The sequence below is a fragment of the Phascolarctos cinereus genome, unplaced genomic scaffold (genome assembly GCF_003287225.1).
Source record: "Phascolarctos cinereus isolate Bilbo 61053 unplaced genomic scaffold, phaCin_HiC Scaffold_726;HRSCAF=1367, whole genome shotgun sequence".
Lineage (NCBI taxonomy): Eukaryota > Metazoa > Chordata > Mammalia > Diprotodontia > Phascolarctidae > Phascolarctos > Phascolarctos cinereus.
Genome location: NW_027556098.1, coordinates 351,583,139 through 351,597,982, shown reverse-complemented (window position 1 = coordinate 351,597,982; position 14,844 = coordinate 351,583,139). Strand labels below are relative to the sequence as shown.

The window sequence follows — 14,844 nt, the reverse complement described above, 5'->3', positions numbered from 1 at the left end:
TCTTTCTGCAATGGCAAAGAGTTGAAAATTCAAGGAATGCCCATCAGTTGGGGAATGTCTGAACAAGTTGTGGCATATGAATGTAATGGAATAGTGTTTGCTATAATAGATGATGAGTAGACAGATTTCAGAAAAACCTGGAAAGACTTACGCGAGGTGATGCTGAGTGAAGTGAATAGAACCAAGAGACATTGTACACAGTAACAACAACATTGCATGATGATCAACTATGAATGACTTAGTTCTTCTCAGCAACACAATGATCCAAGACAATTCCAAAGGACTTACGATGGAAAATGCTATCCATATCCAGACAAAGAACTGATGGACTCTTAATTTAGATTGAAGCATACTATTTTCACTTTTTTGTTGTTTCATTTTTTTGTGACTTTCCCCTTTTGTTTACATGATTACACAGGTATAATGTATATCAGATTGCTTGCCATCTTGGGGAGAGGGAAGGGAAGGGAGGGGAGAAAAATTTGGAACTCAAAGTCTTGTAAAAATGAATGCTAAAAATTTTCTTGGTATGTAATTGGGGGGAAAATAAAATTCTATTTAATCTGAAAATAATACTAAAAAAAAAGAAATAGCTTTTGGATCTAGTACCACATATCCATGCCCCTGTCTTCCCAATTTCTGCTAGGATCAGCAACTCCTGTAGGCCAGTTCTAGTCCTTGCTCATCAGAAAACTCACTTATTGAGATTGCCAGGCGGCATCCTTTCTTGCTTTACAGCTAAAATGAAAGAGATATCTACATGGGAGCAATAAGGAATGTTTATCTAAGAGCTCTGTGTCTAGTACTGCTCCCATGGAAGACCTGTTCTTCTCTCTGCCCCAGAGATTCACCACAGGCACTGAGCTTCTGACCTACTCTGACTCTCCCAGTGTTTCACACTGCTCCTTCTCCCTCTTACCTAAACAACAGGCACTTCTCAAAGTGCACAACCAATAAGGCAACCCACTGACCTGCTAGATCCCTTTATTTCCCAGCTCCTGACTGAGTTTGAAAATATCATAAGGCAACTGGATGGTGTAGTGGATTGTTTCTGGCTTAGGAAGCTCTGAATTAAAATTCTTTTCCAGACTCTTACTGGGTGAATGACCTTGGGCACATCACTTAACCAGTCTCAGTCTGAGTTGCCTCATCTGTAAAATGTAAAAAATAATGGCCTTATCTCATAGGATTGTTGTGAGGATAAAATTAGAAAATATATAAATTGCTTTACAAACCTTAAAGTCCTATATACATGCCATCTACATCATCAGGTAGGGAGAGGGAGAGTAATGATGTAGGAGAGACCTAAAGTAACTTTCACTTCATTTATTCCCATCACCACATCTTCTCCCTGAGACTTTTCTACCCAGTTATTATCTTAGCTGTTCCAGCATTGCATCCTGTATTTTTTGGAGGCCAGGAAAAGGTGAGGGAAAAGGTTCATTTTTATCAAACAAACTGGGCTTACAAACATGAATGGCTCAACTAGATTTTCACAACTCTTGCGATAAGGAAGTTCATCCCAATTTTTAACTTCAGTCTCTCTCGCTGTCATATATATGCATGTCCTCAGTGGATACAGAGTGATTATTCGTATTTGTAACATCATTACTCCTCAAAGTTTTCAGGCTATAACCAGTCTTCCATTCTCTGCAGTTAATTCTGGTTGTTTATTCCCTCCCCCAAACACAAGAGTTTCTTTCTCTCACTGGTTGATTGTCTTCAGAGCTCAGACTTTATCACTGTATGTGTGTAAGGTAAGTGTAAATTGTGGGAGGGATGATTCTCATTACCTTGAGGGCCCTAGCAGAGAGAGGGGGAGAGAGAAGGTTGTTGGTGAGGATTAAATTAGAGAAACTTTTGGCATCACTGTGTTTGAATCTAAAAAGGGCTATATAAATACTGGCTATGATAATGATGATGGTGATGGGCTCCTATAAGAATTGAGAGAAAAGTTCTAAATCTAAGAAGGCACATGTCAGGTTGGGAGAGCAAGGACATGAGGTAGGAATCTGGCCACGTGAGGGGTTAGATGGGGAAGGGATGACCAAGGCTTCCAAGATTATCTTATTTATCTTTTCAGTCCCAGGGCCTCCATGTGTACACCTCTAAGATGACGTGGACTAGATGCCCTCTAAGATGCCATGAAATTTCAGTGGACTATGAGTTTTATAGACTCACAAAATCCCAGGTTTGGAAGGGACCTTAGAATAGACCTCGTATAGAGCAACCTGCAATTGAGCAGGAGTAGCTTGCATAGTGTTCCCCATAAGTGATTACTCTGCCTCAGCTTGAAATCTGGGAGGGAGAATTCATTCATCTCTAACATAGACCACGCCTTTTTTTTTTTTTTCAGAGGGAAGGTTCTAATTGTTAGGTGGAGCAAAAAATCTTTCTTTCTGCTTTTCCCACCTATTGTTTCTCTAGCTACCCTCTTGGGCTAAGCCAGACACATCTAATCCTTCTTTTTGACTTTCATATACCTAAGGACAGCTCTTTTGTTTCCCAAGTCTTGTCTCCAGGATGGACACTCCAGTTTCCTCAATACATCTTCATATGGCATGGTCTCAAGTCCCCTTGTCAAAATGACCATGCTCTACTCCACAGCTTATCCATATGCTTCATAAAATTTGGTGTCCATGACTGAACTAAACACTCCAGATGTTGTCAAACCAAGACAGACAACAGCTGTTCTTTAAATAACGCCCTCAGTTCTTTAGAGATGTGCCTTGGAAGCTCCACTCCACCCCCTCGTGGTCAAGGCCTGCCATTGAATCATGTTCACTCAAGTTTCAGGTCTGTAACTCTTTAAGTCCAAGGTTTATAATTGTGCGGGGAGATTAAGTGCTGTCATCCCCCATCTATAAGATAATCCTTTCACATGCTCTGCTAATAGATATGAAAACCTTGGGAAAAATTTGAACCTTACTGAAATTAGCATACTTTTTAATGACAGAATTTTAAAATTTCATATATACTCATAAAAATTCTTTTTAGTACATTTTCATGGTTTTTATTTTTTGTTATTGGTTACTAAGCTAACATTTTTAAAGTAAAAAAAAAGAAGAAAATGAAAAACTAAGCCATTATTGTCATTTCCACTAGTGATCTTTATCCTAGAAAAGGAAAGACTTTCAGGAGTGGGTGGGAGTCCTGAAAGCTGTCTGTATGTATTTAAAGAGAAGAACCATGTCCATTGAGAGAGTATCAGGTACTTCATAGACCTCCCAAGAGACTACATAGTCATGTCCTAAAGTGAATGTAGGTGGGGAGACCTATTGAGACAGAAGAATACAGATCCAAAAATGCAGGTCACTGTTCATGAAATAACAGTTTTGACAATCTAGGCATCATGAGACTTACCTTTGAGTCCCAGCTCTGCTACCTAATAATTAACTGTGTAATGTTGAGTAAATCTATCACCTTCTTTGAGGTTCAGTACCCTTGTTTGTAAAATGAGGTGAACTAATTGTAATGGAGGACTGGTAAAGGAATCCTTAGAGCGTGCTCAAATCTGCCCTTTCCTGGTGGGTTATATAGAGTATACATAAATATTCCCTACCTCCAACCAATCTAACATGTGCCGGTTTGGAGGATCTACTTTTAATCATGAGTGACTAAAGGGATGGTACTAGTAGGTGACAAATGTCTCTTTGGCTGGGTCACTAATGACTCTTGAGCAGGAGAACTGAATGTACATAGCAAAAGAGTGATCTGTCCTCTCCGATGGACCTTTTGCTTCTTTTCCCTCCTGGTGGTAAGTGAGGAAGAATTGCTTTGAGCTGCTGGATGGTAAACAGGAAAAACGAGTCTTCTCCCAACCAATTACTATGTGTCTTTTCATTCTTCTGCGGGTCACTGTTTTGTTCTACTATATAAAATAAAAAGGTTTCACTAGATTGTCTCCAACGTTCATCTTATGGTCTAATACTCTGTCATCAGGTTTTGGATACGATCATTCTTCATAAGTAATTAGCATAGTGTCTGTTACGTAGTATGTGGTAAATAAATGTTTATTGACTATATCTTGTCCCTCACACTGATAGTCAAGAATAAAGTAGACTTTGATGTACTTCTATTGCCCCCTGGTGGTAAATGTGGGAGTTTTATTTTCTCATCATCTGCGAAGGAATGGAGCAGGTAGAAGGCTTGGAAGAAGGGGTAACCCTGAACTGTTTATTATAAGGTGGGAAGGAACAGGTAGAAAGGAGGTATTTAAAAGTACATGAGGGAGGAGATGATTACTGAAACAAAATCTTAAAAGAAGCTAGAAGGCATAATAGCAATTTATAGAATTTCAAGTTTACAAATTAGGACAACTAGGTAGTGTGGTAGATACAGCCTTGGAGTCAGATACAGTTTGGAGTCAGGGAGACCAGTTCAAATCCATCCTCAGACACTTACTAGTTGTGTGACCTTAGGCAAGTCACTTTCCTATGTTTGCCTCAACTTCCTCATCTGTAAAATGAGCTTAAGATGGAAATGGCAAACCACATCATGAAGAGTCAGACATGACCCAACAACAACAGGTTTATAAATTCAATGAGATAATGAATTCAAGGTGTATATAAATCATTTTACATTTATTATCTAATTGGATCCTCTCACTAATCCTGTAAGTACAACAGGTGTTATTAATACACAGTATTGATAGGCTCCTTTTCTTCCTCTTATTTTCATGATATCCTTTGAGATTCTTCAATGTAAAGATTAATTTTACTATGATTTTACTTAGTTATCTAAAGAAGTCCTTTGGGGGAAGCTAGGTGGCACAGTGGATAGAGCTCCAGCCTTGGAGTCAGGAGGACCTGAGTTCAAATCTGGCCTCAGACATTTGACCCTTACTAACTGTAGGACCCTGAGCAAGTTACTTAACCCCGATTGCTTCACCAAAAAAAAAAGCAAAAGTCCTTTGGTAATGTCGTAAGAAAATTTTGATTTTGTTTTTATTAATCTTTATTATTTAGGGTTCACGGCCATTTCTCCTAGTTAGAAGAGCTGGCTGAGCTGGCTGAAATCCGTCCCATGGGCTGTTAAAATTTAGCAAAGATCTCAAACATTCCTGAGATTAAAAAAAAAGTCAAAAAGAGTAAAGGTTTCCTAAAGTAATTTGATTTACTTTACTTGTGAAAGGATCTCAAACTTATGGCATGTAAACTTCCCTTCTCAATAAGCCCATTATAAAACCTCTAACCGTAGTTTAATCTATAACTTGACTTAGTTTACTTATGATATCTGTTTAACTAAATTTGCTTCCATTGAGGATTATGAAAATATGATTCTGTTTAAGCCTTAAAAAAAAAAACCCAACTTAAATGGCCTGAGGATGTGTGAGCTTACTGTATGATCAAAAATTATTTCTGTGTCTTTCTGACATGATTGGAAAATATGTAAATTTTGTTGGAAACTTAATTGTGGTTAAAAGTTGTTTTGCTTTGTTTTGTTTTGTTTTCTGAGTTCTGAACCTGAGCTTAAGCAAAATAAAACCTAGATTTTACTTCTAGAATCTCTGCATTGTAAGAGTATTATTCAGCAATAGTTACCTGTTAGCAGTTACTTATAAATTCAATGAGATTATTTCCTCCCCATTATTGTTATTTGCTTAGTAGGACATTAAATCAATAAATTGATGAAGGTAGTTTTTAAAAATAATTTTTATCATATTAAAATGGCCCAAATGTGAGCAATTAATTTCTTGCCATTTTTTTCTTCCTTCAGTTACATAAAGAATATTTTGTAGGAGTATTCATTGAAGTACTCTGTATCACCTGCTAGTAGGAGCCTCAGATATTTTAATAGCATTTTATTTTTTCCAATTACATATAAAGAAAATTTTTAACATTCCTTTTTTTAAAACTTGAGTTCCAAATTTGCTGCCTCCCTCCCTTACTGCTCCCTTCTCTAAGACAGTAACCAAACTGATACAGGTTATATATGTGCAATCATGTAAAACGTTTCCATATTAGTTATGTTGTGAAAGAAGAAACAGGTCAAAAGAAAACACACACAATGAAAATAAAAATAGTATGCTTTGATCAGCATTAAGTTATTTCTCTAGATGTGGATAGCATTTTCATCATTAAGTCCTTTGGAATTGTCTTGGATCTCTATACTGCTGAGAAGAACTGAGTCTATCATAGTTGATCATCACTTAAATGCTGCTGTTACTGTATAACAGTCTTCTCCTGGTTCTGCTCACTTCAGTTTACAACAATTTATGCAAGTTTTTTCCAGGCTTTTCTGAAATCTGCCTACTCATCATTTCTTATAATACAACAGTATTCCATTACGTTCATATTCCAGATTGTTCAGCCATTCCCCAATTGATGGACATCCCCTTGTTTACAACTCTTTCCTACCACAAAAAGAGCTGCTATAAATATTTTTGTACAAATAGACCTTTTTCCCTATTTCTTTGGATCTCTTTGGGATACAGATCTAGTAGTGGTATTGCAGGGCATGCACAGTTTGATTACCCTTTGGACATAGTTCCAAATTGCTCTCCAGAATGGCTGGATTAGTTCATGACTCCACCAATAGTGCGTTAGCATCTGAATTTTCCCACATCCCCCCCAACTTTATCATTTTTTTCTGTTATATTAGCCAATATGATTAATTGGTTGGTTGTCATCCTTCATTCTCAAAGAGTACCAAAATAATATTATGTTGGAGTCAAGCTACAGTGTGTCCAGCTGTGCTGATCAGACCAATGAGAGCTCAGAAGGCTCTACCACAGGTCAGGCACAAATAGTACCTATGAGCATTTGGAGTAAAGATGTTTCTAAATTCGTACATCTCACGTTTCTTTTGAACTACTACAGATTTTCTCATAAAACATAGTGCCTTCTTTGATGCAGATATGCCATGCTGCTCAGTCCTTTGCCAGTGTCTTTCAGTGTCGGGCAATCAATTTCAAAGTTCTTCATAGAGATCTTGAGAGTGTCCTTGTATCCTTGTATCACTCCTTCTGATCTCCACATGAGTGTTTGCCTTATGTGAGTTATCTATAAAAAAGTCTTTTAGGCAAATACATGTTGGGCATCCAAACAATATGGGCAGCCCCTCAGAGTTGTGCTTCCTACAGTAGAGTTTGAATGTTTGGCAGCTTATCTTGAGAAAGTATGGCAGTGTCTGGTACCTTACCTTGCCAGTTGACTTTCAGAATTTTCCTAAGACAATTCAAATAGAAATGATTCAGTTTCCTAGCATGTTTCTGGTGTACTGTCCAGGTTTCACAAGCATGCAACAACGAGGTCAGCACTACAGCTCTGTAAACCTTCAGTTTGGTAGGAAGTCTAATACTTCTGTCTCACACTTTTATTCTGAACCTCTCAAACTCTGAGCTAATTCCGGTAATAGATGTGTCAAGCTCATTATCTATGCAGACATCCCTGGAAAGTATACATCCAAGTCATGTGAACTTATTCAGAACATTCAATATTTCTCCATTTGCTATAACAGATATTTTCACATATGGATGGTGTGTGGTGCTGGCTTAGGGAGAGCCTGCGTTTTTGTGGTGTTAGGCCAAAATTAGCAAAAACAGCAGAGAACCTATCCATACTTCTTTGTATCTCAGTCTCAGAGCCTGCCCTAGTGCGAGATCAAAAAAGTCAAGCACCAGCTCTTCTTCTACTTTAGTCTTGGCTTGTAATCCTTTCAAGTTGAATAATTTACCATCAGTACAGTAGGTGACCTTTATGCCATTTTCATCCTTGTTGAAAGCATCTGATAACATTACAGAGTATCATGCTAAAAAGTGTGGGAACAAGCACATAGCCTTGTTTCACTTCATTGGTGACTGGGAAAGCATGAGGGCATTGTTCATTATCCAGAACCCATGCTGGCATGCCATCATGAAACCAATAAACAGTCCTGATGAACTTCTCCATGCAACCAAATTTTGCCATAATTTTCTGCAAGCCTTCATGATTGACAGTACCAAAGGCCTTAGTAGTATACAGACCTCTGTTCTGCTCCTGGCATTTCTCTTGGAGTTGTCAGGCAGCAAACATCATATTGACCATTTCTCTGTGCTTTCTGAAGCCACACTGGTTTTTGGGTAGATGACCATCTTCCATGTGAAGGACCATCCTATTAAGGAATTAGTGAAATAACCTTCCCCCCTTACATTAAACAATAAATCTTTCACTCTACAGGGAAAGAATGACAAAAAGCCTAAGTAATGTTCCCATGTAACTTTCACTATGTTTTACTCTTATTTTCCTTAAACAATTCCACAGAGTATTACCCCCAAAATTCACTAAAATGTTTTGGCATTTATAAAAACATTCAAACCACATTTTGGAAATTCGCAGTAGAGAAATTACATTTCAACCACAGATTTAATCACTAATTAGTTTACAATGCCACACATTTCTGCAGACTGGCAACAAAGATTCCTTCTTATCTGTTTCTCTTGTTTGTCTTCTAACTTGGCCTGAGTTTAGATGTAGGAGATGTGACTTTGTTGTCTTCTGGTTGTATGTTTTGATCTTCTTTGTTACCAAAAAAAAATTTTTTGGTCTGACACTTCTTGTGAGGTTTGCTCGTGATCCCAGCCAATTACTTTAGTTATAAACTCTTTATTAAGGTAGAGGTCTGCTTCCAATGTGGAGAATGCTCTGTCCCAAGCTTCGGGGGTTTGCACAGCTGTTTTCAGAGATACTTCTAGGGAACAGCAAATTTTCAGTTCTTCCAGGGTGGTATGATAGGGGGCGAGGTGTTTACTTGTTTCCTGGCCTGTGCTGTGGTCTATGAGTGGCCACAAGCACTCTTTTCTGTCTTAGAACTGTGAGGAAGATTTCTCTCTACAGCCACTGCAAGCTTCACCCGCCAGTGCTCCTCCTCACCCCAGGACCGCCACTGAGAACTGTGACCCAGATCCAAACTTGGGTAAAGCAAGAGATCCCTGCCTCAGCACAGGCAAAGAGATCCCTGCAGTCCCCCTCTGATCAGCCACTTGATTCCCCCTCAGTCTGTGGCCCAGAAGCTCAGGAGGCATCCACTGCCCCAGGGCTGTGTTTGGGAACTGGGGCTGAGACCTAGCTTCTGTCTCACCACAGAAACAGACTTTTCCCACTGACCTTCTAAGTTGTCTTTGGCATTCATGGGTTGAGAGGTTTGGAAACTGCTACAGCTGCCTGCAATTCAGTCTTCTGAGGCCTGCTCCAGGTTTGCTGGGGCCTGCGTGCCCATGCTGAACTGTGCTCTTTTTCCAGCCCAGCGTGATATACCTTTCTGATCAACCATCCAGGTTGTCTTGGGCTGGAAATTTGTTTCACTTTGTCTTTTTGTGGATTCTGCTGCTTTAGAATTTGTTTAGAGCCATTTGTTATAGGTGTTTGGAGGGGTTTGGGGAAGAGCTCAAGCAAGTCACTGCTTTCACTCAGCCATCTTGGCTCCATCCCCTTGGCCAGAGTTTAGAAAGGGAGTGAGAGAGAAGAGAGAGAGAGAGAGAGAAAGAGAGAGAGAGAGAGAGAGAGAGAGAGAGAGAGAGAGAGAGAGAGAGAGAGAGAGAGAGAGAGAGAGAGAGAGACTTTTTTTCTAAAGAAAAATAATTTTCCTTCCTCCTACTTTGCCTGAGCAGGCCTCAGAAGAAAGCCTGTGTACAAGACACAAATAATACAATAAGACAGACACAGAAAATCATTTGTTGTCTAGGTTTTTTTTTTAATCTCCCACTGGAAATTTTTAATCAAAAAGTTTAGTGTGCACCATTTTCTAAAATTAATCTCAAAGCTTTTAATTTACAAAACAATCAAAGGGGCCAAACTGGGACCCAGCAATTTATCAGCTGAATTTCTAGGAGTTTTAGAATAAATTCCACATAAACTAATTATATATTTCTTAGTCATTTCTAGTTTCACTAGGAGCTAGCCCTGGTCCCATGCAATTAAAAATTGCTCCAAAGGAGTCTCTTTCAGAATATTGCTATTACATGCCATTAATCACTAAGAGAGAAGAACACAATTTCCTCAATCAAGTGGAGGCCTGCCTATTCTCTCAGAGGTTCACAGTCTGACAGATGGGGACCTTATGAAGCTTCCCTTATAGTCCCTAGTTTGGGTTTACTTTAGCTCAAGAGATTTGAGATCAAAGGGGACTCTGACCTCCAGAGCAGCTTTCCACAAAGAAGTCTCAGAAAAATCCACAAGGGTGGTCTCAGGGGATTCCTTGGTAAGATCCCACTAGGTCCAGGTCTCACCTTGACCTCACCACTACCATCAAAACTGTATCAGGTAAAATAGAATGACTGAGAAGGCAAAGTCTGAGCTCATGTAATTTATTAGCAAAGACATGATTCAAAGCCATCAGTAATTAAGAAGTCTAAAGAAAGTTTCACAATAATTTTTATAATAAAAGAACATTTACTATTTTTACATTTAGGAACTTTCCAGAGGTCAGGGGATTCTGATTGGATGTGTCGACCTGTATTATACAAGACACTTAACGGTTCAATAATGAATGATTTCACTGAAATGATGTGATTTGCAGGAAAACTGAATGTTAACTCAGGAAACAAAAGTTCAACTAAAGCAACTATGCAGAATGTCAGTGATGACACAAAATTGAGTCAGTTTGGTTCTTTCAGGTACATGTCCTCATTGGCAACACCTACATCCTGTTCCTACCCCAATGAAGCACATCATCCATAGTGTCAAGACCTAGCAGATCTGCAGAAGAATCCAAAGGTGTTGTTGTCTCACTTTTTCCTAAAAAAAGACTGAGTTATTCACAATATGTCTCTGTCAAATCAGAACTATCTCCTGACTGTTCAAATCAGAAAGATAAGAAGACTGTACAGCTCAGAGAATAGAGCACTGGACTTAGAGTCAGGAAGACCTGAGTTCAATTTGGCCTCAAGATACAACTTCTATGACTCTAGAGAAGTTATTTAACCTCTGTCTGCCTCAGTTTCCTCACCTGTAAAATCATGATAATAATTACACAGGATTGTTGTGAGGGTCGAATGAGATAATATTTGTAATATGATTACCAAGATGCCTGGCACATACTAGGCATTAAATAAATGGTTGTTCCCTTATCTTCTTCCATCTAAAGAACTTGGAAGCCCAAATAGAAGAATTTTAGAAGAACTCAATCTGACGTATGGGAAATATCAATGTTGGGAAGAATACATGTGTACTGGAAAGACTTTAATCATGCGTTTCCCTGAACCTCTTGGCTTGAAAATTCTATTTAGGGTGTTTAAAGACCAAAGTAATAATACTGAGAAGATAAAATAATGCACTGATTAAATGTCAATTTGTCAACTTGGTGCCACTTGACTGTGCCTTTGTATCTAATTATCGTTGGGTGTAGTACCATATTAAATTTTTTGTCTATATTCTCCTGTCCTTGAGATAACAATAAATGGGTTTTGCCTAGACAACCTGCTGTGATGCATATAGTAACTCCTGAAAAACAAATAAGCAAACATATTGTTGCTGCCTGGAGTTAAGTGTATTAAGAATGAATTAGGAAAAAAAAACCAAAAAACTTGTCATGAAAATGAGAGAATGATGAATTTGCAAAGAAATCTGGTGGTTACTATTGTATGGTATTCAGGAAAAAAAAACTGCTAGAATTGAGGGACATGGTAATATCCTAGTGGAATGAGAAGAGAAGGGCCAGACCTGGCTTCCAATTTCTTTGTCCTTGGTCCTTAGAGGCCCTGGAAAGGGGCAAGAGGGAGACGAGTCAGCACAGTTGTGTGAAGTTTCTCTTGTTGCTTTAGCTCTATTTTAGAGCTAAGCCAAAACTCTCTGGGCTAGTTCCAGGAGCCAATTTCCAGCTGCTGGGATTGGAGAGGATGGTACAGGGCAGCTATGAGCACAGGAGTGACAGAGACAGAATATGAGGGTTCACATCCACTAGACACTTCAGTATCCTTTGAATTTAATGCATAAATTAATTTGCCAATGATCAAGAGAGACTCTCAACACTTAAGAACAACCACTTAACCAATTCCAGTACCACCTTATTGACCATTAGAAAGAACTTAGATTTGAGAGTTAGGACATTGAGTTCCACTTCTGGGATCCAAGATGGCGGAGTAAGAAGTAAGTTGCTCTTACTGTCCCTTATTAACCTCTGAAAGCCCAGAAAATATTTCCCCAGGAAAAAACACTGGAACAGCTGAACCAGAATAAAGACAGGTTGCAGCAGTCCAGTAGTCCAGGTAGCTTAAGGGATTAATGGGAAAGGACCCTCTTGCCTTGGGGGAAGTGGAGCAGTACAGAACAAGAAGTGTGTCAGCAAGTGAGCTGAAAGCCCCACCTCAGCATATGAGGGAAAGATCCTGAATCCCAGGAGGTGGAGAAGGCAAACACCAACACCAGGACCCCCTGAATGCCCCCAGCTAAATATTTTTTTTAAATCTTTTACATAAACAAATTAAGTTCAGATAGAATAAGAAGAGAAATTATCTCATGAGGAAAAAAAAACTTTCACAGCAAATATATCTGGTAATGGTCAGCTAAACAAATTACACGTGGCTTTCATATGAATATATAAAAGTAAGGACAATTTCCCAAAGACAAATTGTCCAACCATATACACATAAAGGGAAATGATATCAGTACAGAAATATTTCTCCTTTTTTTTTAAACGAGCAAAAGTATAATTTCAAACATGAAAATCAGCTTTCCTAAGACACATGGAATGTATTTCGGGAGATAAATTGGGAGTGTATGTTATAAATGGTATCAAATTGGATCATTCTATGCTAAGTCCTTGAAGTAAACGATGTAATTTTTCTCTTTATATCCACAGTGTTTTTCACATAAAAAATTTTAAGGCTTTTTGAACCCCTAAACCAATTATGCCTTGCCTCTCATGTAACCCCTCGATGACTACTAGTAAGCAAATGAAAGATTTCACTAACAATAAGATAATAATTATTGAGCAGGAAGAGATCTCAGAGGCCATTCACTTAGTTCAACACCCTTATTTTATACATAAGGAAACTAAGGATTACAGAGGCTAAGAGACTTGCCCAAGATCACAAAGGTAGTAAATATTTTGAACCCAGGACCTCTGACATCACAGTCATTGCTCTTTCCCTTGTCATAGTGAATGTCTAAATGAATGAGCTGGGACCTAGGTCAGAGGCCAGGGAGTTGCATCATGCTCTTAACTTCAGAAACTGAGATGAGATATTTATCCCAGGAGACAGGGCACTCCTGCTGGAGCCCAGGGGCCAATGAGATCCTGCATGAATCCTCCCCTCCTGCCATCCTAACCACGAAGAGCAATAAGGAAAAGAACCTGCAGGCTCTGATACTGGAAACAACAGAAAGTAGGTGTATGTTGGGTGAGTTAACCAATGTGACATTGGTGAGCACAGACAAAAGGAGAGAGATCCTGGGGTAGGAAGACAAACAACTTAGAGGTGAAAAGGGGCCTCATCTGAGTCTTACATTGTACATATTCCCACATATACCAGATACACTGAAGATAGCAAGGACTCATTTCCTGCAGTGCAATTCCATCTTTCTAGCTACTACTTCCCCCCACCCCATCCAGCATCTGAGCAAAATCATCACTCACACCAGGACCTCTCTAAACAGCTGCTCTAGCCCAGAGCATTTATTTTTCACATTCTCTCTGGTTCCCAGAAAGAAAATTTGAGGCTGGCATGATGACATTGAAGTCTTGGCTACATCAAAATCAATAATCCCCTGAACCAGTCAGCTGGTAGTGTGGCCTCTTTCCCCTGGAAAATATTTTTTTTCTGATACAGCTGCTTAATTATGTCACCCAGGATATCTTTCAGGAAGAATTGTGAATGCTATTCCAAAATTACAGGCAAAAGGTTGTTTCAAATTGAAGGAATGAAGACTTTTTGACATGGACATATTCCTTAATCTTACTTAAAAAAGGCATTCTACACTCATGTCTACTCAACCTGGGCACAACTTCAGTGCCTCCACCTTCCTCCTCACAGGCTTTCCTGGCCTGGAACAGTCATATATGTGGATTGCCATCCCCTTCTCCTCCATCTATACCATGGTTCTCCTTGGGAATTCCATGATACTCCATGTGATCCGGACTGAACAGAGTCTGCATGAGCCCATGTTCTATTTCCTAGCCATGCTGGCCCTCACTGACCTGTGCATGGGGCTGTCCACTGTGCACACAGTGTTGGGAATCCTGTGGGGGCTCATCAGTGAAATCAGTTTGGATGCCTGTATTGGCCAATCTTACTTCATTCATGGTCTGTCTTTTATGGAATCTTCTGTCCTCCTTGCCATGTCCTTTGATCGTTACATTGCAATCTGCAACCCACTGCGCTACTCCTCTATCTTGACTGATGTCAGGATAATCAAGATGGGAATAGCCATCATAATTAGGAGCTTCCTCTTTATCACCCCTGTCATCATCCGCCTTAAGTTCTTCCATTACTGCCGGCCCCATGTTCTCTCTCACTCCTTCTGTCTGCACCAAGACCTGCTCCGCTTGACCTGCTCTGACATTTGTTTCAATAGCTTCTATGCACTGGGGCTCGTGATTTGCACTCTGATGTTAGATTCTGTCCTTATCCTTGTGTCTTATGTCCTAATTCTGAAATCTGTCTTGGCTATTGCATCTCGGGATGAAAGAGTCAAATCTTTCCAGACTTGTGTCTCCCACATCTGTGCTGTCCTTGTCTTTTACATCCCCATCATCAGCCTAACTATGGTACACCGTTTTGGCAAGCATCTCTCCCCTGTAGTACATGTTCTTATGGGTAATGTTTATATTCTCCTTCCACCCTTGATGAACCCAATCATCTATAGTGTCAAGACCCAGCAGATTCGAAGCAGGATACAAAGGCTTTTCTCAGGGCAAAGGTACTGA

General features: G+C 39.4%; 1 protein-coding gene across 1 annotated transcript; it reads left to right on the top strand.

The window, feature by feature from the left end:
- The first annotated feature begins 13,899 nt into the window (after positions 1–13,899).
- On the top strand, positions 13,900–14,844 carry LOC110195263 (olfactory receptor 51V1-like). The gene has a single exon (XM_020967925.1). The coding sequence runs from the start codon at positions 13,900–13,902 to the stop codon at positions 14,842–14,844; it is 945 nt and encodes a 314-aa protein (XP_020823584.1).